This window comes from Branchiostoma lanceolatum, chromosome 3 (assembly GCF_035083965.1).
Source record: "Branchiostoma lanceolatum isolate klBraLanc5 chromosome 3, klBraLanc5.hap2, whole genome shotgun sequence".
Taxonomy (NCBI): Eukaryota; Metazoa; Chordata; class Leptocardii; order Amphioxiformes; family Branchiostomatidae; genus Branchiostoma; species Branchiostoma lanceolatum.
This window is the reverse complement of record NC_089724.1, coordinates 30,538,530-30,561,918: the sequence shown is the minus strand read 5'-3', so window position 1 is coordinate 30,561,918 and position 23,389 is coordinate 30,538,530. Positions and strand designations below refer to the sequence as shown.

The window sequence follows — 23,389 nt, the reverse complement described above, 5'->3', positions numbered from 1 at the left end:
CGTAAGACTTGCACACGGGCACATGCGCTGCCAGGTTCTTGAAAACCGTGTAGTTCAGGACGTGTGGAGCGGTGGCGGCGAGCTTGGATCGGAGTGAGTCGGCGTAGGCTTGAAGTTCATCCGCGCTCTCTCTCTTAGTGAGGAGGTCATCCCACAGATCGTCGATAGATGACATCACCTCTTCATATACTCCGGGTCGTCTGCATCCTTGTGACGGGGGTGAGGGATGGCTGGTGGAAGATCCACTCCTCCTCCCTGTGTAGAAGATAGCGTTGTAGGTTTGTCTGTGTCCACGTCGCTGTTAGCGTTGGTCGGCAAGTCTGTCCCCTCATTCTTGGGCAGTGACATCACATCCTCCAAAACGTCTGGCCTCTGTTGCACAGCAGTCTCCTTGGAGGTCTTGGCTGGGTCTGAAATATATAGAATAGAGTTAAAGTTCACATTGTAGTGGTTGCTCTTTGCAGTGTTTTATTCTTGAATTCATCATTAAGTTTAGAGGACGATTCCATTTACCTGAGAGGAAGATGAAAAGAAAATATTAAAGGCGTTGTCAAATAGTCTAGTTCATCCTTCTTCCTGCTGCCTGACCCCGTAACCTATAGAGAATGGGGGTCCAAAAGGGCTACTTCATTGTGCTGAAATAACAGCAGACACCTCATACCTTGCTCCCGTTCGGAGGCACTGCCACTCACGGGGCTGTCGACATAAGCGGGCGCTTGTGCGGCCTCCACGTCCGTGGACACTGTAGTCAGTTCCTTCAGCTCAGCTGAAGATTCTTGGTTCTCTTGCCTTGCCGCCATAACGGTCTTCCCGGAGGACCTGGTCGGGTCTGAATAGAGAGTAAACGTTCACATTCAGTGGACGTTTTCAAGATGTTTAATCTGAATTCTTGTACTTTTCTTCCAAATTCATGGCCAGTTTTCTTGTCTTGTGTCTGAGAGAAAGATTCTCTGTGTTATGTGTGCAAAAAAAAGAACGTTAAAAGAAAAGTCAATGGACAGATCTATGACGCCTCTCACCTTGACCCCGTCCGGAGTCATTGTCACCCGTGGGACCGTCGCAGGAGTGGCGCTCTGAATCCACCTTGACATCCCCCTCACCATGCCCACGTGTACCGTCCTTGTCTGGCGTGTGGAATGAGTCAGGTGGGCTGGACGGCGGGGTTGTTGTTAATGACGGCTCTGACTTGACGTCAGTGATATCGCCGGCCGCGGATGGTGCCGAGGTGTCCGTGCGGTGGCTGCTGACTGACGTTCCCGTCTCTCCTTCCTTGGAAACTGAGGAGCGGCGCTCATGGCTTGGCTCGACTCCTTGCTTCGTAGCAGACTCACTCAGAGGCTTTGCAGGGTCTGAATGAAATGAAACAATACGCATTATACTGTGTGGGTTTTTTCATGTTAGCTCCGCTTTACAGTGGTGTAAAAATATTTCCTTGCGTTTTTTTAAGCACTTCTAGAAACGTGTTTCGAAAAAAAATACAGTTCACACGTTGATGAAGGTTAGACATCCAGGTAGTAAGATATGCCAAAAATAGTTACTCAAGCAATTGGATAAATTTTTGAAACAGACGTTTCAGACAGCATCCGCTGTCTTTCGTCAGTGACTAAGGAAAGGACTGGGAAACCAGGTTTTATACCAAAACTCTGAATAAATATGTTAATGAGGTAAAGACAGTTCACATTTTACAGAATGAACAGCAGACATCTCTTACCTTGACCCCGTCCGGAGTCACTGTCAGAAGAGGGCACGGCCGCCGACGGCGGTGAGTTGTCCTGCAGTTCCGGTGTAGACCGCGCAGGCTCTGGTGCTGCTTTCGTAGAAGTCTTAGTAAGCTTGGCAGCGACTAAGTAAAATAATAATAAAAGTATACGTTTTGTCATTTTCATGCTTGATAAGACGGCATTCTACACCAATAAAAAATATCATCCCCATATATCTACACTTGTTTCAATCTTCCATGAAAAAATCATTTTCTATGTCTCCTTGCCTAACAAGCTCATCTCTGGCCTGAAAGGCGTTTCAACATACATACCGTTTAGAAACAGAAAACAGAGGTTCCTTACCCTGTGTAGAACCACTTTTCACATCCGCGTCGCACACAGTAATCGTAACTTGCAGGAAAACTTCTTCCTTCTGCCGGCTGCCTTTGTCATCGGCTCTTTCTATGGCGTACCACCATCGGCTCGGTAAGCCGTCCACTGACTCTAGCGCGGCGGCCACATCGATAGGAAGCTCAGCGATGGTCGCGTCTTTGCACCGCTTCGCCTTCCGTAGTTTCAGGATTATTGGCTCTGTCGGCGCCCAATGGGAGAATTCGGCAGCATGCTCCCAAACTAGACCATCCGATTTCTTCTTCTTTGTCTGTTGCCTTTCTTTACCGTGACGAAGGGTAACTACATACTTTCCTTGGCTGTGGCGACCAACTTTCCCTTCATGAACAGTGACGTTAAGTTTGGGCTCGCCGGACTGTCTCTTACCGCCAGGCCTCAGCAAGGACAGGGTATGAACTACCGTGAGGAACGCTGATGCGGCCTTGTGCAACACCCCCATTCTATCAAACGGGATAAGCAAATACGGCTTTACACAACGAGGAGCTTGAGAAATACACGTGCGGCATCATCAATAGTGCTGTTATGTTTGGTTTCTGTTCCACAGCCACGCTACAACAATGTAAATGTTGTTCTAGAACACTTCGTGACAATCGCGAAACCCGTGTGTACTGGAACAAGCATTATTTTGCTCTTGACATTGGTGACGTGGGGCTTGGATATTTATGACGTTTTGGCATCAATGACGATAGATTAATCCTTAAACAAGTTTTAACTAATTTCCAACACAAGAATTGGACTTACCCAAATTTTCGACCGTACGACATCGTTCTTTGTCAAGGAGTGATCGATCCACCGCTGGGATCACTTGTTTAAGAATGATTTCTACCAACACAGATGAACTTTCAAGCTACGATAGATTAATGTCCTTGACTACTGTCTCAATGACGGTAGACACTTACATGTATATCTCTAGTCAAGAGATAAAGCTATCAATCAATCAATCACATGTTTTTTTTAATTGTCAACAAAGAAACAAGAATATCGCAGCCAGCTCGTCTTGTCAGCATAGCATTGAGAGGGGAACAAATAGCCAGGCAGCGGAACAGACAGAGGAATGGTTACTTGCCACACGCATTGTCCTCTATCTGCAAATATGACTTGTCCAATGTCCTCGGTTCCAAGGAACATTCAGCCATGTCCATCAGGAGCTTTGAAGGGGCGGTTTACTGAATCAGCTACCATGTCAGTATCCTCTCTCTGAATGTCGCGAAAGCTGAAAGTGATCGATCCGGTTGTGCCCTGGGCTGGTGGCTGTGCAGAATATTTCAACTCAAAATGCACACAATGAGGTAACTATATGGTTATTGTGACATCGTTGGGTACTTTAATTGGAGTATGCAGTTCATGTTTCCTGTTTCACAATAGTCTTGTATTTAGATTAATCTTCAGACATTGTTAGATACAATGAGATCTTCGCAGTGACGACATGATAGTTTACACTTTGGCAAGAATTTCAAGTTCGTGGTAAGCTCAATAACACGGTTTGCAGGCTTGCTATATTTACTGTTATCTTTGGATGAAGAACTAAATCAAAGGCTAATTCACAAAGAGAGTCGTCACACGACCACTACAAAAAATACTTGGAATGCTTGAAATGCCACATTTCTCATTCAGATCAAGGCAAGCCGCAAGGGGGCCCAAACTTACATCACTTACTCCCTGCCCCCAAAACCATCTACCACTCAAAAATCATAACCATAGCGCTTGCAAAAAAATCGACCACAAACTTTAGGCGGATTGGTAAACTTTCCTCATTTATTATGCAAATTACCTCCTGGTTTTCCTAATTAGTATTTCATTATGTAAAACATTACCCAAGCTATTTACTAGTACATGCCACAAATCATGAAGATCTGTCAACCCCTTCTGTAGTTATTCGCCTCAAAAGGTTACAACAAAAACGCCTACTGTAGTTCCAAACAAGCCGCTAGGGAGCCGAAACTTACACCACTCATTCCCTGTTTCAGATTCTATGTACAGTATTACTGAAAAATCATGAACCTGGCACCTCCAAAATTCGACCTCAAACTTTGAAGCTCCGCTGCAGTGCCTTGAGTACCAGCTAGGAGTTCCATTTGCGAACTTAACCTTCCTCTTCGACATTCCTACCTATTCACCTAAAATTATGCACAACCGTTCACAGCTCCTTGAGTTATGCTGTGTACATACAAACACACAAACATACACAGCCCGATGCAGTACTGCAGAAAAGCGCCAGGAAAACCATTTTTGACCTCAATTTTCTCAACCGCTACTCATTAGTATTAATATTAAAAATCATAAAGATTCATCAACGTTTCTGTCACTTCTGCCTTCATACAATCACACAAACATGCAATGTCCGCTGCAGTACTGTTGAAACACGCCAGGTGAACTATATTTGAATTCGAACTTCCTTCTTACAAGCACTATACAACTATCAAAAATCATGAAGATCCATTAAAGGTTTCTCGAGCTATGCCCTTGACATACATATAGACCCACCCCACAGCTGGCGTAACCGAAAACATAATCTTCTTGGCGAAGATAACAAGGGAACAGACAAGCACTCTCTTGTAGCCTCCGTTGCAGGCTTCTCCCACCGGCGATTTTTCAACTTATCGGGCCAGATTCTTTGGCTGGGCGGCCGTATCTCCTTTGAGACCGTATCTGCTTGAGGCCCCGTATCTGCTTGAGGCCCTGTATCTGCTTGAGACCCCGTATCTGCTTGGGATCCCGTATCTGCTTGAGGCCCCGTATCTGCTTGGGATCCTGTATCCCAAGCAGATACGGGGCCTCAAGCAGATACGGTCTCCAAGCAGATACGGCCGCCCAGCCAAAGAATCTGACCCGATAAGTTAGGGGTGGGGGAAGCCTGCAACGGAGGTTAACTCTCTTGGTGAAAAATGAAGCATCACCAGAAAAAGTTAAAGGATACGGTTCAGTGCACTCTTACTCAGAGGTATAACAGATGCTAGATAAGTACATAGCACTGGTAGGTCATTTGCATATTTGGTGACTGCCATATGCATGCCAGACACCACTAAACAGTTGTGGGATCGGCTGCAGTGCAGGGAAGACGCCCTCTTCAACTGTGCAGACTGAAGGTAGGATGTTTTATGTCATGCCTGGGCCTTGTATCACACGGGCTTCCATAGAATATTTCGCATGCATTTCGAGCGCGACGGTTGCGCCGCCGTCGTGAATTCGAATACCGGGTTCGGAGGTTGGAATCAATGTTGTTACAATTTTTTGTTCGAGGACACAAAACTCTATCAACCTCTGGCGCATTCCGCATTGAAATGTGCTTTTTTTTTTATGGGTATGACATAAATAATACAACACGGTGTATTCCGCATCACCCTCGGTCCCAGCCCTCCCACGGGTCGGGTGATACCCCGTGTTGTATTCTATATTTATATGACTTGATATAATGAAATGGTCATATAATGAAATGGTGATAACGCAAATCATAAACTTATTTGCATAATCAATGGGGGCATTTTATAAACCCACTCCCGGTACGACAGTTAAAAAATGCAACATATATACGGTACCTCCGTCTTGGACTTAACTAGCAGTATAACAATGTAGCATTAAATGCAGACTCACGTATTTAGCGTCGTTTTGCAATATGTACCTATTTTTTTAACGTGATGGGGTATAGCGTGCAACTTTAACCTGAGTTCTCAATTCCATTCTGTTCATACTTATCTACCATTCATGCCATACCAATCATGTATCCGAAGTAATCTTAATATCTTTTCTAACCCTTTCTAAATGTATCAAAGTCAGAAACAATGCTCATTTTAGATCGGATAGCTCTACTTTTGAAGTGGAGTACTCTGATATCTTAGCGGCCGGACATAAGGATTGTGCAGTCTAGAGACCCCAGAAACGAGACAAAGTTCACTAAGAGTTATCAGAAATTTACTGTAAACACTGACAAATACCAAAGTGTCTGTGAAGTTATGCTTTCCGACAGTCTCAGCCATGGATCACTGTCGCTATACACTGGTCACAATTGTTTGTGGCATTCTTCACTGGCGACACTTTTGTACCTGTCTTACCAAAGTTTAGTTACGCATCACGGCGGTAACACCATTTGTAAGATACACACTACCCGAATTCTCAGTCATCAACCAATGTCTCTAGACACTGGTTGGACTGGTCTGTCCCATTCTTCGCTGACACCACTTATGTACCTGTCTAAGACAAGTTTAGTTACGCATCAGGGCTGTAACACCATGTATCAAAACTGTTGTTTGAAGGGTTTACGGAAAAAAACTTGGCTGTCGACTTGGCCTGTCTATCTGGCCTGTTTAGTTGGGCTGACTATCGTGTCAGGCTATAGTAGACAGCCCGGCCTTTTCGGTAAACCCTTGTTTGAATGCAGATTGCGTGATGTAGCCTTACCCTTGGTGTGCCTTGTTGATTTTCGCCAGGCCGAAGTGTGAGGATGACTGCAAACCGCCATCTGGTCTTGCTCAGCCTTATTCTTGGCTCCGTGTTAGCATTCCAAACGCAGGTTTGTCTTTTGATAGTTTTTCACATACATCACACACGATAAAGCCCCCGTAACAAATCAAGAAATTAGCTCGGCCGACTTGTCGGCGTGCTCCAAATGGCGATTTTCGGGCGAAGTACGACCGACGTCCTGCCGATTCTACGGGCTTCGGGCGAATTTTCGGAGCTCGGCCGACGTTCGCGTGTCACTGGAAGCTGCGCTTAAATTCAGCGAGGCCTCGGCGACGATTTTTGAACTCGCACAGCTCGTCAACAGTTTGCCCGTAGCTCGCCCGAGCAACGCCCAGCGCTCGGCCAATATTCGGGCGGGCATCCGAGGATTTTAGACCCGATTTTTGATCGGTCGGAGGTCGCCCGAACTCTTCGGCCTCGTGCGAGCCTCGCACGGGCCTTGAACAATAATCGGACGACCGTCGTCGGTGTTCCGGCCGACTCATGAAAAGTAAGGCGTGCTTCGGGCGAGCGTTGTGCAGGTGTTGATGGGAGCTTGGACGGGCCTCGGCCGAACTCCTTCTTGTTTATAGATAAAAGGAAACGACAGTTTGGTTTATAACATAAGATGATAAATGATACTGTAATATTAACTAATACGAATTTCAACTTGTCGAAGAATGCTGCCAAACTTTTCTAATGAAAGACAATTCAATGCAAAGTTACATTTTCATTAAAAAAAAAATTATAAATAAAATGTTGACACCGAAGACAATGCTTCTTGTTTCAATTTGTATATTAATGAACTGGGGCTTGACTTTTGAGGTTTGACTTCACTTCCTGAGTTTTTTCTCCACAAAATGACTAGTTGAAAGTCCACTGAGTCATTATAGATCTATGTTTGTCTGCCGAGGCACGCCCAGGCGTCGGCAGGGCGTCGATAGGCTTGTCAACGGTCGGTCGAAGCTCGGACGGCGTTCGCCCGAGCTTCGGTCGATTTCTAATTGGTGAAAATTTTTGGATCGGGGTTAAACGACTGATCTGTTGACTTTGTGGCTCCTGCACTTGTATTTTGATTGGTCTATAACAAAATTCCTCTTTATGTGATTATTTTCAGTGTGCCCACCTACTTCACTTGTGCCCTACAGATTTGCCACAACTCAGAAAGTAAAGTTGGTCCAAATTTGAGATTGTTACCAGGCCATTTGATCCTGACTTCGTCCGTGTCCAAGAGATGGTACCGTCTTATGTGGGATTTATGATTATTAGCGTTCGACGGACGTCGCCCGAGCTCTGTTCAATTTGTGACGGGGCAGGTTTTCAGTGAAAAATACGGTCGACGCTCGGGCGAATTTGAAATTCGGCGAGCTTCCGGCGATCTACAAAATCGGCCGATGCTCGCATGAATTGTGACGCCGGCTTCAGGACATCGATTATCATTCAGTTCGACAAGAACCCGCAACTTTTGTACGTCAAAAATGTGTGGAATTTTCATGCAGGTACGAATGGTACGCCAAATAGTAGTTACTCAAGCCACTGGATATGATTTTTGAGTGGTGCACTTTCTCACAGGTTCTCTTGCACAATGTATACTAATCTAGACGTTGTTGCACAGAATATCCAATAGGTGTTGTGAAAAACGAGAAATCAGACACTGTGATGCCCCAAACTATAACTTACAACATATACAAGTATTAGATACTACATCGTGCATGGCAACAAGCTCTAGTCGAAAAACCATGCTGTATCAGAACAAGTTTGTCAGCACCATAGAAGTTGAGTTTATTCACCAAGACGTGACATGTTGTTATGCTTATTGTTTAGGGTTTGTACCGAGGGGACTCTGAGGTTGATGGAATACTGCAGATTCGCCTCAAGAGATCCGAAAACTTGGAGGAAATCGTCGAGGAGCTGATAGAACTGCTAGAGAACAGAGAGTCAAAATCACAGGTTAGCAGTAAACAATATTATCTAACCGTTTTGTCAAACATCTGATTAGCACTGCTACCTCTTCTGTAAGGTGTTGGTGGTGACTGATTGGTTGGTCTGTCGGTTGTTTGGTTCAAATTAAACTTCGGCTAATTTAACTGTGTCGTCAAGAATTCCGATACCGTGCAACTAATTAACATACTTTTACGATTTCTTTCAGGATGATAGAATGGTTATGGCTGAATCGGACAACCCAACTGTAGATTGGATGAAAGATGAGAGGTCAGAGTGTTCCAGTCGGGCCATTCCGGACGAAGACAACCTGATGGACGAAGACATGCGATGGTGTGAGAGCGATGGGGAAGGACCTGCTCCAAATCAACTGAAGAAGGTACATGTATACAAGCAACTGGATAGATTTTGCAACCGGTAAGACGTTTCAGATAGCATTGAATTTCACTATCTTTCGTCAGTGACTCCGGATGCTTTCTGAAACGTCTGAACGTTTCCAAAATCTATCTAGTAACCTTTGTATTGCGCACCTCACTACTTGGGTGTCTAACTTTCATCATTCTATCAACTTAATGTTACATGAATGATCTAGAGTTATTGGTGGCTCTAGTAGCTCAGGACAGCTAGAGCTCTTATTCGTTGATCAGAGCTTTTTTTCTCCAAATATTTCAGAACCATTTTATAAATTTTGTTTATTGTTGGTTAATCTGTGTTGGTGTTGTGCTCGTTTACAAAATGATTAGAAACATAACGGCTGAGACATATTAGCCTAGAGTCCAACCATGCTAGCTTTGGTCAGCTCCCAACGTCGCTAGCCTATAGTTTCAGCGGACCAGAGCTAAGGCTAGCGACTTTGGGAGCGGGCCAAAGCTAGCATGGCTGGACTCCAGGCTAGAGACATATTGATTTTCTTGTTGTTGTGCTACAGGGATTGTCGGAGCGCCGCGCGATTATTCCTGGGTGGAACGACAAGTCCCGCTGTGACCACCACGAGTGTTTCAATGACCCTTCTGGGCATCATCACAAATATCTACAGCTTCTTACAAGGACACCGTTGAACAGCAAATGTTCAAGTTCTGGTCTTTTGTACACACTAATGCTGAATCGAATGAGTAACATGAAATTTGTTACGATCTTCATTTCTTCAAATTCATAACATGGGATGTGATTGATATGTTCGTCTTCTGCAGTAGTTTAATTCAATTAAATTCTAGGAGGACATAAGCCTTGCTTTGTACAAATAGCTAGATACATCAAAAAAATTTTTAGACCTTAGAACCTGAACCAGAAGTGTAAACGATAGTAAAAGCCTAGAGTCCAACCATGCTAGCTTTGGTCAGCTCCCAACGTCGCTAGCCTATAGTTTCAGCGGACCAGAGCTAAGGCTAGCGACTTTGGGAGCGGGCCAAAGCTAGCATGGCTGGACTCCAGGCTAGAGACATATTGATTTTCTTGTTGTTGTGCTACAGGGATTGTCGGAGCGCCGCGCGATTATTCCTGGGTGGAACGACAAGTCCCGCTGTGACCACCACGAGTGTTTCAAAGATCTTAAGGTTAGTTAACACTAAAGATATATTGCAGATCAGCCAGAAACCACTGCGAGAATCCATAAAGATATATAGAGCGGTTGAAACTCTGAGGAAATGTGACCACTGAGACCAGACAAGTTACCACCAGGGCACATACGTCGTACGATCATCGTACGATCGCAAACTGATGGCATTCTTGGGATAGTCGTGCATGTTTCCTGCAAGATTCAGCATTTTTAGTAAATTAATTGTTGCACTCTGCTTAGGGGTTAGCACGATTACATCCACATTTCAGTTATTCTTGTTTTTTTATCTCCATTAAAAATGGAGATATAGTTTTGGGTGTGTCTGTCTGTCTGTCTGTCTGTTTGTGTTTCCGCATTACTGTAGTCAGCATGACTCAAAAACCTGTTGATGGATTACGATGATATTTGGTATGTGGGCGGGTGTTATGAAGCAGATTTTCAAGGTCGATTTTGGGCCCCCTGGTATGTGACCTTGGTACTACAGCAGCACTTCCGTTTTTGTATCTTTTGACTTGGACGTGCTATGACAGATAGCTTGTGATGTAGTAAAGAAGTGGTGTAGGTTTAGGCCCCCTAGCAGCTTGTTTGTTTGAGTTTTTTTTGTATCCCGTCTAGACTTGGCCGGCTGTTCCCTACTACCTTCTGAATGATGCCAACTTCCTTAAGCCGGCGTCACAATTCATGCGAGCGTCGGCCGACTTTGTAGATCGCCCGAAGCTCGCCGAATTTCAAAATCGCCCGAGCGTCGACCGTATTTTCCAATTAAAATCTTGGGCAACGTCCGTCGAACACTAAAAACTAAAAATCCCCCATGAGATCGTACCATCTCTTGGACATGGACGAAGTCAGAATCGACTAACCTGATAAAAGGCCAATAGTTGGATCAAGTTTTATTTCTAAAAATCGCCCGAAGCCCGCGTAATCGACAGGACGTCGGCCGTACTTCGGCCGAAAATGCAAATTTGAAGCTCGCCAACAGGTCGGCCGAGCTGAATTTCTTATTTGTGACGGGGGCTTTATAACATGGCCAACGAGGTATCTCAGAGTGTTCTACATCTTCAACTACAACTTCGTAAGTTCCATATTTCTTGAACTCGATGTGTAAGTATTAAGCATCCACCTTCCAATACCATGCCCAAGACACGAAGTATTGACTCACTGCCCCTAAGGCGTCAGGCGATGAGACATTTACTTTACCTTACAATTGTGCAGTCAAGCGATGACATGTGCGTGCAAGGGTGCTATTACATATGTTATCTCGGATCGTGCTGTTTTGTCACCCGATAAACTATCGGTTCTGGCCATTGTACGGCATTGTTTTGTGTCAACATTTGTGTAAAAAAACTACAATCTTTAGTTTTGTGTGACGCCTTCGAATAACCGAATGCACAAGAAGGTCCGGGTCCTATAATTCCTTCGGGTCGAGCTGTTTTGTCAACACAGCATACACAATAAATTCTAGGTTCGGGCCATTGTACGGCACTGTTAACTAACGTCTGTTTTGTGTCATTTATTATATGTGTGAAAAGACTATCTTCTGCGTTCTACCCGAATCCACAGTAAGATCTGGGCCCCTTCTGGGTGTTTCAAACATCTGACGAGGATGTTGATGCACCTTGTACGCTGATCTATGTTTTGTACGGGCTATTATGATAGATGCAACACTTGGATGTTGTTACTACCAACACTTTCAATGTGCTTTAGGCTGTTAAAAGATTCCAGAAAAAATTATTTTCCAAGTAATTGTGGGTCAGTGTAGATAATCTACAATGTTTGTATTTCATTATGCATTCATGTTGCAAATGTGCAATAACAAAATTGTAGGCATTGAAGTTGTACGAAATGCTGTACGAAATATTGTTAATCTATGTTTTTCCACACTCACAGTACAATATGATGGACAAGAACATATCAGCAATAGAGGACTACGCAACGGAGGCTGTTTCAATCTTCGACAAGGTACATTTAGTCAAGCATGATAAAGAGGTGTTTTAAAAGGTATAACGTGAGTTTTCTGTCACGGAGTTTCAATGACAATGGGGATGACTATATACTGTGTTAAACACTACTTCTGAAATGACCCTTCTGGGCATCATCACAAATATCTACAGCTTCTTACAAGGACACCGTTGAACAGCAAATGTTCAAGTTCTGGTCTTTTGTACACACTAATGCTGAATCGAATGAGTAACATGAAATTTGTTACGATCTTCATTTCTTCAAATTCATAACATGGGATGTGATTGATATGTTCGTCTTCTGCAGTAGTTTAATTCAATTAAATTCTAGGAGGACATAAGCCTTGCTTTGTACAAATAGCTAGATACATCAAAAAAATTTTTAGACCTTAGAACCTGAACCAGAAGTGTAAACGATAGTAAAATCATTATGTTAAACTCAACATGTTGATTTCTTCATATACACACACGTAGTTTGCTTCATTTGTCTCCACTTGTTTGTCTTATGCATGCATATGATACTTGTAACGTAACATGACCTATTTACGTGCAGAACCTATTTACGTCCGGTTTGGCTCATGTCCACATGTCGCGGTGTATTATGCCAAAGCCTGTTCTCATGAGCAATAAAGAACATCATAAGTATGATCCTTAGCCATCTCTTTAATTCTTGCACAGCAAAACATAATGGCCATGCGTTTACCACGTGAACGCCACGTGCCGCGCATGTGGGGGAAATTTACAGATAAACATTGTTTTTTTCCATCGCGTCAAGCAAGTGGCCGGACAGACATAGTGATTTTACTATCATTTGTCTGCAGACTACTTTGGACAGTTACTGTGCATTTTTTTCTGGTCTATGTTCTTCAAGCATAGCGCTAGAAGGGAAAAGATTCAGAAGTGGACGATAATGGGTTACCCTAGCACAATTCTTCATCATATACCTCAGTATAAATACATGCTCATACGGCGTTAAACAGGCGGAGAAAAACTTACAGACCATGCATTTTCTTTTTAGAAGAGCTGATATTTCTGCCCATGGGTTTGAACTTTGGCTCTGTCCGCGCGGTTTTAAGATAAATACGTTTTGAATAAATCGGACGTTAATTGGTCATGTTACGTTAGAAGACCTTGCAAAAATGTCTGTGCTTTTGGTTGTGTCATCCAAATATGAATCTGCTATGACCCGGCCATTTACAAAGCTCATTCAATTACTTTAATCCTCTTCTTGTCTTCAACACAGGCGTATAAGATGATCAACTTCCGCGTGCTGCTAGTCGGGGTGAAGGTTTTGACGGAGCGTTGGCCGGGAGAAGACCCAAAACCAAGCTACGCCAATTATCTGAAACCAAAAGTACGAGAGTACATATGGAACACCATCAGGCCCCAGGCGACTTTCCACACTGCTGTTTACGTGGCGTAGGTATTTCTTGAAGTCTTATTACAATTTGCCATATCATCCTCAGGTACCCGTATGTACAGAAGCAAAGTTTCCAGCCAAGTAGACTAATCCCTTTTGAGCTCTTTTTCTGGCATAGGCCACGGCTTCAATACATTCATCTTCTGTATAGTATAGTATGAGCCTGCTATAAAAAGGATTGTGCGCACCCTCCTATCCGTGCACATCCTTACATAGACTTCATTATAATGTCTCAAAATGGTGACTTTGTCCTTTTCAGTGGTCCTCCACACTGGGACGCAGGGTACGCCGGAGCCGGTATATGTCATCTCTGTAAAGTTAACGGAATGAACGATTTTCCCTTTGTGATGGCGGTAAGTTTTCACTTAAGACAAATTCAATGCAAAGCCTAACAACGGAGCGAGTTGAACAACTTTTTCGTACGAACAGCAGCCTTGACCTTCCGATTATTGAGAATGCATCTTCTTTTCTCTTTAGAATCAACAGGTAATCTAAACAAGCAGTTGATTGCTCATCATGAGGTAGATCTAACATATTAGAGCTACCAAATCATATGGCTTTTTCCTTTATCCAAAACAGAAGACTTCCAAACATTTCACTGTTTTCATACAGGCCGAAGACAGCAAAAGACCTGCAGATCACTACTGGAACGCGCACGAGATTGGTCATGAGTTTCGCAATGGTCACAATTTTGGTGAGTGCACAACTCTTAAATTAGCATTGCAAACGCTGTGTGACTTTAAGACAAGTAGATATCATATTTCACATCAAATTTCATCTGATGAACGGATAACTAAGACTAAGAGAAGATAAAAGTTTTTCTATCTTTTCAAAGTAACCGTATTACGACTCCCCATGTACATATCGTCTACAGTTGTATTCATCGATGTTTCTAAATTAGATCCTAGCGACGGCGGAAGTTCCATCTGTCCAGCAAAGCGACTATTCGGCACTAAATGTGTGATGGGAGGAAACAGGTTAGTACTGCTAGTAGAGTCTATCTGGTGCTACTAGGAGTCTACAAATTTCTGGACAGAACAGAAATTGGTTTTATTTATCATCATTGTCCTGCTGTTGTTGTCACAATTCTTGATCCGCTATTTTGTACAAACCATACGATAAAAACTTCTGAATGTTTCTCTCAGTTATCCAACGACCTTCAGCAGTACGTTCCTGGACAAGATCAGGGCAACTGACTACAGCTGCATGGCAGACAAGCCGCCACAGGTGCAGAGTCATTCCATCTTTGCTACCATATCCGATACTTCTCAACGTCTGTTTATGATTTTCATTGCGAATGTCACCTTTACAGTTTACTGGACAAAAGTTAACAATGTTGAGCTCTCAAGATTACATTATCCATCGCTATTCATGTACCTTTAGTTACTGTCCTGTACGTTGCATGATTTGGAAACCTGGCCAAATTCGTCGTTCGATCAAAAATTGAGGGTATTCTGGAGATAGCACGGAAAGTTAGTCATATGTCGTACAATTAAAGTCCAGCTGTCTTGTTAAGGAAAAAGCTGTCTAGGATCTTTGTCGTTAGCTGGTTCTGGTACAACCTCGACTTAAAAATCGCACGACAGCCCTGTAAGATATGATAGGGTAGAAAAAAACACGCGCGACCCTTTGTTAATTATCAAATCGGGCAGCAATTTAGTGATCAGCACATGTGGCTGCTCATCGACTGTGTGACAGAGGCGTCAGGGCTCGAAATATTGGGTGCATGTGAACCTTTGTGCACCCAAAATTGGAGCTGTGCACCTGACTGTGGGTACACCGGTGCACCTAGATATTTTGCAGGCTATAGGATAAAGGTATTATAATTGTACACTAGTATGCAAAATATTCTTGAAATGAAAGTATCTTTGTTGTGCTTTAATTCATTTGATGTATTACTTGTTTCAAATTTTAGAGTTAGCAACAGAATTACGGATTGAAGTTCTAAGAGAGGCAGTAACGTTAAATTCTGTACTTATGCTTTGCTGACATTCAACTTTGCTGACGTGCACCTAATTTGTTGTTGTTGGGTGCACCACCAGTGCACCTACTGTATTTCCAAAAATGAATTTCGAGCCGTAACAACCGCGCCAAGCAGGGCGTTCCACTCGGGTATGGTGCGGGGGAAGTATGAATATTTGTAAGAGTCTGTTCGGGCGTAAAGTGGTTGAAATTTGAGCGTGTGGCTTCCCCGGGTGCGCCCCTGAGCTGGTTTCAGTAGACTATCTGTATTAATATTGATGTGGTTATTAACTAGCTTATAGAAAAAGGTGAGACGGGCGTTCCTCCTCCTTTCAGAGAGAAGGGTCCACTGCAGGTCATTGAGCATTTGTGTCACGCTGCTAGTCTGCCGGTAGTCATTCAGAGTCACTCGGGCGGCCCTGCGCTGGACGGCCTCCACCGCCTGTATCCCTTTGGTGGTGTACGGGTCCCAGACGGTGGCACTATATTCCAAGTGGGGCCGCACCAGCGCTTTGTAACAAGTATGTTACACTGTGGCTGGCTATTCCTCCGTTAGTAAGTACAGCTGTACACAAACAAACAAACAAACAAACAAACAAACAAACCCATGTACAGCCATTTAGCGCTGTACCTCGTTACGTCTTTAAGTGTGTTTGAACAATAGGTCTAGATCAGTACTTCTGTATATATACATGCTTGGTAATACATATATATATACATATATATATATATACATGCTTGGTAATACATATATAGAGAGCGCGAGATAGATGATATGCTGAGAAGTAAAAACCCGAGACGGTCACGGCTCAAGAGGTCACGTGTACGAAAAGTCATGTGACTGACGTGAGTGGGTCCGAATACCCAACAAATGCCGAAGCGTCGGTAAAAAAACCGTAACCATATAGTGAGCTCTGTTCCATGGGATAAAAAGTCTAAAATCGGATCGCAGAATGATTGAAAACTCTGGTTGCATTTCTTTTTCAAGCAGAGGATGGGAACACCTGGTTACAAAGGAATGGGTCACTTAATAATATATATTTTCCCTGTACAGTCGTCAAAATCGTTTGATGTTGGGGTAAGTTGTCCCTCTGACTGGATTGAGGTTCGGGATGGCGGATATATGACGTCGCCAATTGTCGGCCGCTTCTGCACTCCAACGAGAATGCCAATAGTGTACGTAGGGTGATTTGTTAAAGCAATTTGTGTTGTTCATGTGATCCGGCGTTTTGCCTCAGTTTCTAAGTATTTCTAACAACGGATATACGTTACCCAGGTAAAGGCGAATTACGGGTTGATGACCCGCCCAAGGTGTGTATGCTGTTATAAGGCATGGTCATTTGCTTTTACCACCGAATAATTTTATGAGTTGGTTATAGCAAATGACAAGGCCTTATGACACTATATACACCTAGGAATTGGTGGGTCATCAACGTTATTATCATATAGCCTATCCAAACTGACCCATGTAATAATAACAAATCCCTGTATGATGCTATATGATAATTAGCGTTAATACCCAAACGACACCTTAGATGCAGTAAATACGAGGGATGACCCAGAATTATAGTGCACAATTGCAAGTCAAATATCGGGAAAAGATTTTAAAGACTAAAGGCTTTTATGGATGTCTACCAAAATTCAAATCAATGTAATCGTGAATTTGCACGTGACACCCAGTAAAGTGAGGTAGAATGATAAAGACATAGACAATTTAGCTGCGACCTGAGGTGTGCGGGCCATCTTACTCTGCCGACCTGCTTCATTTTAGTTGAAACAAGAAGGGAATGTTCCTCAAACATTTTGACAAAAAAATGAATGTCTTCGAAGATTTTATGCCGATTCATGGCATGAGAAACTCCACCCACACAGCTCTGATCACAGTTCACCCTTGCTTTTGCTTTTATCACCACTTACCTACTGATTTTTAAATGGACTTCGACTGGAAAGTAATGACTACAATAATTTGAAATTTGGTGGATATTGCTAAAAGATCTTATAGTTATACTATATACCAACAGAACTATTTCAATTCTGAAGATCAGGAACAGGGTTAATAAATATTCTGGTAATAATGACAATGTAACATCGCAACAAAAGACGCAACTCAATAGTTAGCACATTCTTCGGAACTTTCCTAGTTCATTTTTATGCCTATAGGAATAATGGCTATTTTGTATCTTTGTTTACTTTGTTTCTCTTTCAGTTCGTCAGCCAGGAAGCTCCTAGTGACCTTCAGAAGTGACAATTCGTTTGACAGCCATTTCCTCATGAAGTACTCCTTCTACAGCACAGCCAAGTCAGGTAAATTTACATTCTCAAAAACAAACATAAAAACAAACAGACAAACAATGATTCAGCAGTATGGATTCCAGATTCCTCAGGTAGCAACCATTTTTCACGAAAAAAGGTTGGCTTGAAACTGCTTTGAAATTAACGAAATCTACAGCTTAAAAGGGGACCGGGTGATATTGGTAAATATTTTAGAGTAAAACCGTTGGCTTGCATTGTTGTTCATTCATGAAGGAAATACTAATTGCAGTGAATCTTGTGATTTTTCTTCTGCAGGACAGAGATGGAGGGATGACGGCAGATGTGGATGGAAGTACCCAGCAGCTGCAGCAGCCTCTGCACAATGCGCACCTGATGGAGAGACTCCCTGTTGTTCGTCAAACGGCCGCTGCAGAAGCACAGATGCAGACTGTACCTGCCCGAACTGTGTCGACTACCGCAATGTTGACAATGCAGGTAGGTAAAAAAAAACAAAAGACTAACCGTTTGTAAATAGTTTTATAAGCTGAATAAATTCAACATAGTAGGTACACATTACACAACATTATCATTTCTCTACCAACGCTTCTGCAGCTGGTCACAACGCCCTGGTGAAGGCAGCAGACCCACCGTCGAAACGTTGGTAGAAAAACATAAGGTTGTGCAAAGAATGCCAAACCGTCGGTAACTAAAAATAAGGTTGTGTAAATTATACTTAAACCTTGGTAAATGAAAATAAGGTTGAGTAAACTATGCCAAAACGTCGGTAGAGCTAGAGAAAAATAAGGTTTTGTACCTAAGAAAACTATGTTTAAAACTAATCATTTGGATAAATATGCATGTTACGGTTGGCTATAGAGCCATAGATCGGTCTGTTTAACAAATTGATCTCCGTTGACATCGTACTTTACTGTCCACATAGTGCCAGATGTGCTCTGGGATAGTGTTGGTCAATAAAGTACTTATGTAAAGGTGACATTTAGACTGAACATGTAGTCATCTAATATGAAGAAATCAGGTCCATTCTTGTTCTAAGGTATGCCGACGAATCCTGCGTCAGCAGAGGAGACACAGACTTTGGGCAGTGGTACGTAAATAAAACGATTTTTGCTAACAAAGCATGATCGTTCTAATCTAAGTTTCACTCAGAAATCATTTTAACGACGTATACAACATGATGAATGACAATCATACATTTGATGACACCAATTGAAATGTATCATATGCAAAGCTTGTGAGCTTGTAACTATTAACTAATCAAGCATCTTTCATTCAATGTGTTTGGTATACATTGGAGCGATTAAAGCAAGGTCAAAAGCGTCGTGCAATCTTCGTACGAACGCAAACTGAGGACATTCTTCGGATAGTCAATGTGTATTTCATACTCCAACCGTGTTTTACGGAAAAGGCTGTCGGCAGTTCGTTTTGTCACAGTCTATCTGAAAATTCTACAGTATCAAAACTGCACGACGATCTTCGACGAAGGTCACCGCGCCATTAGTTTCGCGTTCCATTTCCCTACCCACTGTACAATTCACATGAAAGTCATCTTATCGTACTCAGAATGCTATGAAGACTTGGGGGAAACCTACCGCAGAACGGTGAGTACTACCTGGTCCGGAAAAGCCTGCCAGGCCTGGAGCTCTCAGACGCCGCACCAGCACAGCTTCAACCCGGCCACCTATCCAAACCTCGGACTGGACAACAACTACTGCAGGAACCCAGACCTCAAACGTCGGCCGTGGTGTTATACCACGGACCCGACCAAGGCGTGGGACTACTGTATGTTATCCAAGTGTACTGGGCCTGTATCTAGAGCAGGTAAACACACCAAGAAAGAAAGGCATGTTGGGGCAATAGTCAAGATCTGAAACCAAGTCAAATGTCCGTTCTCTTGTCAGTTTGGATACGAGTACATAACAGACTAATATATTTCATAACTTCGAATCTATCCTCTGAGGTGACGATGGTAAATTTGAATTTCTAAGTGGTAAATCCAACTGTGGATCTTTCTGTTTTACTGTATGTAGCGCTGTCATTGTTAGTACTGTGGAAACATGATGAATCTTATAGAGAAGGAGATCTGGAGGTTAAGATGCTCACCACAAGAAAGACGTACAAAACGCCTCAAAACACTTGTAGAACATGCCTCATCCTATAGCAGCTTGGATAATAAACATGGCAATGATGAGCATATCGCATGCGTTCTGAAGACTGTAATTTCACGCGATTAGGGATCAACATCAAACAACTTGTTTGCATAGAAGCTTAAGGTAGCTTCAGTAACTGCATGGCCAAAGCACAAGATAACGTTTTATCTGCTAGACGAATAAGTCAAGAAAAGAAAACTGCAATCAGTCTCTAACAGATAACAGTTTTTTTTCTTCTAATTTTTGTACTTCAGTGTACATCGGCTGCTACAAAGACACCTCTAGTCGGACGTTCCCGGGTGGCAGACTTCATGATAACCAGAAGATGACGGCCGCTCTGTGCATCAACCATTGCAGTGGGCTGGGGTACAATTACGCAGGTGACATCTACTAACATAGTTTCACCAGGGTACATAATTCCGCCACCCTTCAAAGATATGTCCGAACAAATCTCAAACCAACGTCCCCCAGTATTATGCACTCCTGTATATCTAAACTGTGCATGCCTGGGGGTGCTGCACTAGATATCTCTCAAACCCACCGTTTTTCAAAGTGGCGGATTTGCGTAACCCGGCGGATTAATGTTTATGGCGGTTAGACAGGGTGAAACCTTCACACAAACAAAACTGTTTTGGACCGACTTTAGATAAGAATGAACTTGAGAGAACATTACTACAGTCCAGACATGTCACAAAGTCTCAAGTCTTTTTTGTCTGTTATCCTTACGTTTTCATATTTATCTTCTACAGCGACTCAGTATTCTAACGAATGTTTTTGCGGCAATGAGGCAAACTTCGCACAGCTGGAACCCCCGCGGCCGGAGTCCGAATGTAACCGCCCGTGTGCAGGTGACACGAATGAGAAATGTGGCGGTGCCTGGAGGAACTCAGTCTACAAACTGCCAGGAAGAGCACCATCGGGTAGGTTACCTGGCGTTTTCTTATCTTTTATCACCACTTACATGTAGCAAGGACTGGAGTCTTTTTTGGTAACATGGAAAGGCCTGAGGCCTGAAACAGCGTCTCCACTCCCTAAAGCCTCTGTTACACAGAGCCGAACATGGCTCCCGACCACCAGCCGACTAAGGTTGCCGGTAGGTTGGGAGAAACTAGTCTGACCAGTTTTAGATGAAGACTAACATTTGACTCCAAAACAGACTCTGACCATTACTGACTTACTTCCAACCACCAGTCAACACATTTCAGACCTCCCGTCCACAGCCGAATGATGTAAAAATTTCAAAACATTCGGCTGGCGCAGCCGAACACCAGCCAACCGCGCCGAACACCAGCCAACCTAGCTCCCGAACCACTCACAACCATGGTTGGGGGGAGGCCATATTCGGCTATGTGTAGCTGGCGGGGCTTAAACTAATAGTCTGGAGATGGTTAATCGAGAGCGAGGATTAATAGACCCAATATGAGAAGCACCTGGTACGAATTTAAAGTCTGTTCTATGCATGAAACATGAGATGATAAAGTTGTGAACTTCCAGCTATTACACGTTTACACCCTCCAATGTCTTGGATTTTAAAGTGATTAACGTTGAAACAACAACATACTCTATCAATTTGAAAGTTTCATCCATCTTTTTATTGTCAGTTGGATACTCCTGTGGTGATGGTCTCAACAAGTTTAATGGTCGCTGCTACAAAGTCGTTACTGAGAAGAAGTCCAACGAAGAAGCAAAGAATGAGTGTTCACGTATGGGAGGACGTCTGGCTGCACCTAAGACAGCCGAGATTCACAGGTTTTTGGTGGAACTTGCAAAAAAGAAAGTTGGTAGTGGCCAGGCTGTGTGGATTGGGCTCCAAAAGGGAGAGGAGGAGGCGGTTTGGAAATACAGTGATGGCAGTACCTTGGGGGTAAGTCATGTCTGCGGGTAAGTCATATCTATTCATTCGCTCAGACCCTTGACGTGCGCCTTGTGGCACTTAGGGCAGATTTTTTTCCAGGGATGGGTTGCTAGCCCCCAAACTGCTCCTTAACACGGGACTCCAATGTATTTTCCGTCCCTTCCGAAAGACGAGTGTAGCTTCAACCGAGATGTCCTGACCCAGGATTGAGCCCGGGTCTCCCCGTTAGCTACTAATCAGAACCAGGAGCTCAATTGTGAGGCTGCTAACAGTTGAACTATAGCTGCATTAATTCCAAGACAATTAGGGATTCTTTTATGTATACATGTACATGCAAATGCTGTTATTTTCTTCATTTCATTTTTTCCACAGGTGTGTACTTTCTCCAATTGGGCACCGGGTGAACCCAAGGCTGATGTTAATACAAAATGCGTACAGTACTGGGCCAGCAAGAGTTACAAGTGGGACGACACTTACTGCTCTTATACAAAGGCATTCATATGTGAAACTGTTAAGTAGTTCGGTGTAACTACATAACGCCTTAGCTTGAAAGTTTATCTGTGTTAATAGAATTCATTATTTGCAACATTGTCAGTTATAGTAGTCTTAGGGCTCTAATAACAGATCCAAGTAATGTCAGTCTTTAGACAAAGCTTATGAGTAGCTGTAGATACATATATTAAGTTACCAAAATTGTTGATATTTAGCTGATAGAGGGGGTGTCCCTGTGGTGTAGTGGTCTGCGCTGCTGTTACTGGCCACATCTGGTTCAAATTACGTGGACCAGAAGGCCCGGGTTCAAGCCCCGGGTAGGACACATCTGGACAAGAGGCGCATTGAGTCATACCAAAGACTTTATACAATGGTACATACTTCTGAAACAGTATGGAAGTTAAACACACTCCACTGCCAGTGGACTAGCCCCCTGCTGCAATGATTGCACCACAGTGTGGCCCAGGGCTATGAAACGGAGATGGACACCGCCCTATTAGTCCATGGGCCAAGCAGCTTTTTGGTACCAAACAGAGGGACAAAGGGTGACTTACTTTTTTGAAAAGGTTGATTCCTCTACTTTATAATTATGCATGATAATAATGTCAAAAGTCCAGCTTTTTAGGAATTATCACGTAATATGGTGACGTCATCAAAATGGACTTCGATTTTTGGGACTTAATTCAGAGGACTGGGACAAAATATCAAACATCGATGATTTTCGGTGAAAATCGGTTTGTAGGCAAAAGATACCACAGGAATCACGAAATAGTATGTTTTTGGTCGATAATTTGACTCTATAAGAAGCTTTGAGTCTTTTAAGTCCATTTTTGGGGGTAATTTTGTGTAAAAAAATGTATTGTTTACTTTCCAAAATCAGGCATTTATTTGGGCTACCTATGGGGTCTTGTGTTATACATTATGTTGATAGGCCATATCATTTTCTGCATTTTGGGCTTTGAATCAACAAAATCCGTCAAAAATATCAGGAGTTATAAGGGTTTTAAGAATTACACCCAACGGCCATGTTATCAAATCGCCGCAAATATCACAATGCATCATGGGTAATTTTAAGAGGGTCTGTCTGTAAAATACCTAGTAGCAAAGGACAAAATGTCGATTTAAAAAAAAAAATTGGGCGGTAGTAAGGCCTTGGTGCAATTGTAGAAAATGGGTAAGTTTTGGGTTAACTGGTGGTCACCGGTTGCCATGGAAACGGTCATTTTTAAAGATGGCG

The 23,389-nt window shown here is 43.1% G+C and overlaps 3 protein-coding genes across 3 annotated transcripts; all 3 read left to right on the top strand.

Moving 5' to 3' along the window:
- The first annotated feature begins 5,096 nt into the window (after positions 1-5,096).
- On the top strand, positions 5,097-9,713 carry LOC136429547 (uncharacterized). Its single transcript, XM_066419381.1, has 6 exons — positions 5,097-5,197; positions 6,536-6,618; positions 8,373-8,498; positions 8,698-8,868; positions 9,418-9,503; positions 9,704-9,713. The coding sequence occupies exons 2-6, from the start codon at positions 6,550-6,552 to the stop codon at positions 9,711-9,713; spliced, it is 462 nt and encodes a 153-aa protein (XP_066275478.1). The 5' UTR covers positions 5,097-5,197; positions 6,536-6,549.
- Positions 9,714-11,066: 1,353 nt separating this feature from the next.
- Positions 11,067-14,805, top strand: LOC136429546 (uncharacterized). The gene is made up of 7 exons (XM_066419380.1): positions 11,067-11,116; positions 11,932-12,003; positions 13,246-13,421; positions 13,682-13,775; positions 14,035-14,116; positions 14,324-14,399; positions 14,568-14,805. The coding sequence occupies exons 2-7, from the start codon at positions 11,938-11,940 to the stop codon at positions 14,803-14,805; spliced, it is 732 nt and encodes a 243-aa protein (XP_066275477.1). The 5' UTR covers positions 11,067-11,116; positions 11,932-11,937.
- Positions 14,806-15,913: 1,108 nt separating this feature from the next.
- LOC136429545 (uncharacterized) lies at positions 15,914-22,179 on the top strand. The gene is made up of 10 exons (XM_066419379.1): positions 15,914-15,939; positions 16,439-16,560; positions 17,591-17,688; positions 17,953-18,132; positions 18,692-18,742; positions 19,219-19,476; positions 20,060-20,185; positions 20,555-20,725; positions 21,407-21,669; positions 22,033-22,179. Exons 2-10 carry the CDS (start codon positions 16,508-16,510, stop codon positions 22,177-22,179), a joined length of 1,347 nt encoding a protein of 448 aa, XP_066275476.1. The 5' UTR covers positions 15,914-15,939; positions 16,439-16,507.
- Positions 22,180-23,389: the final 1,210 nt, after the last annotated feature.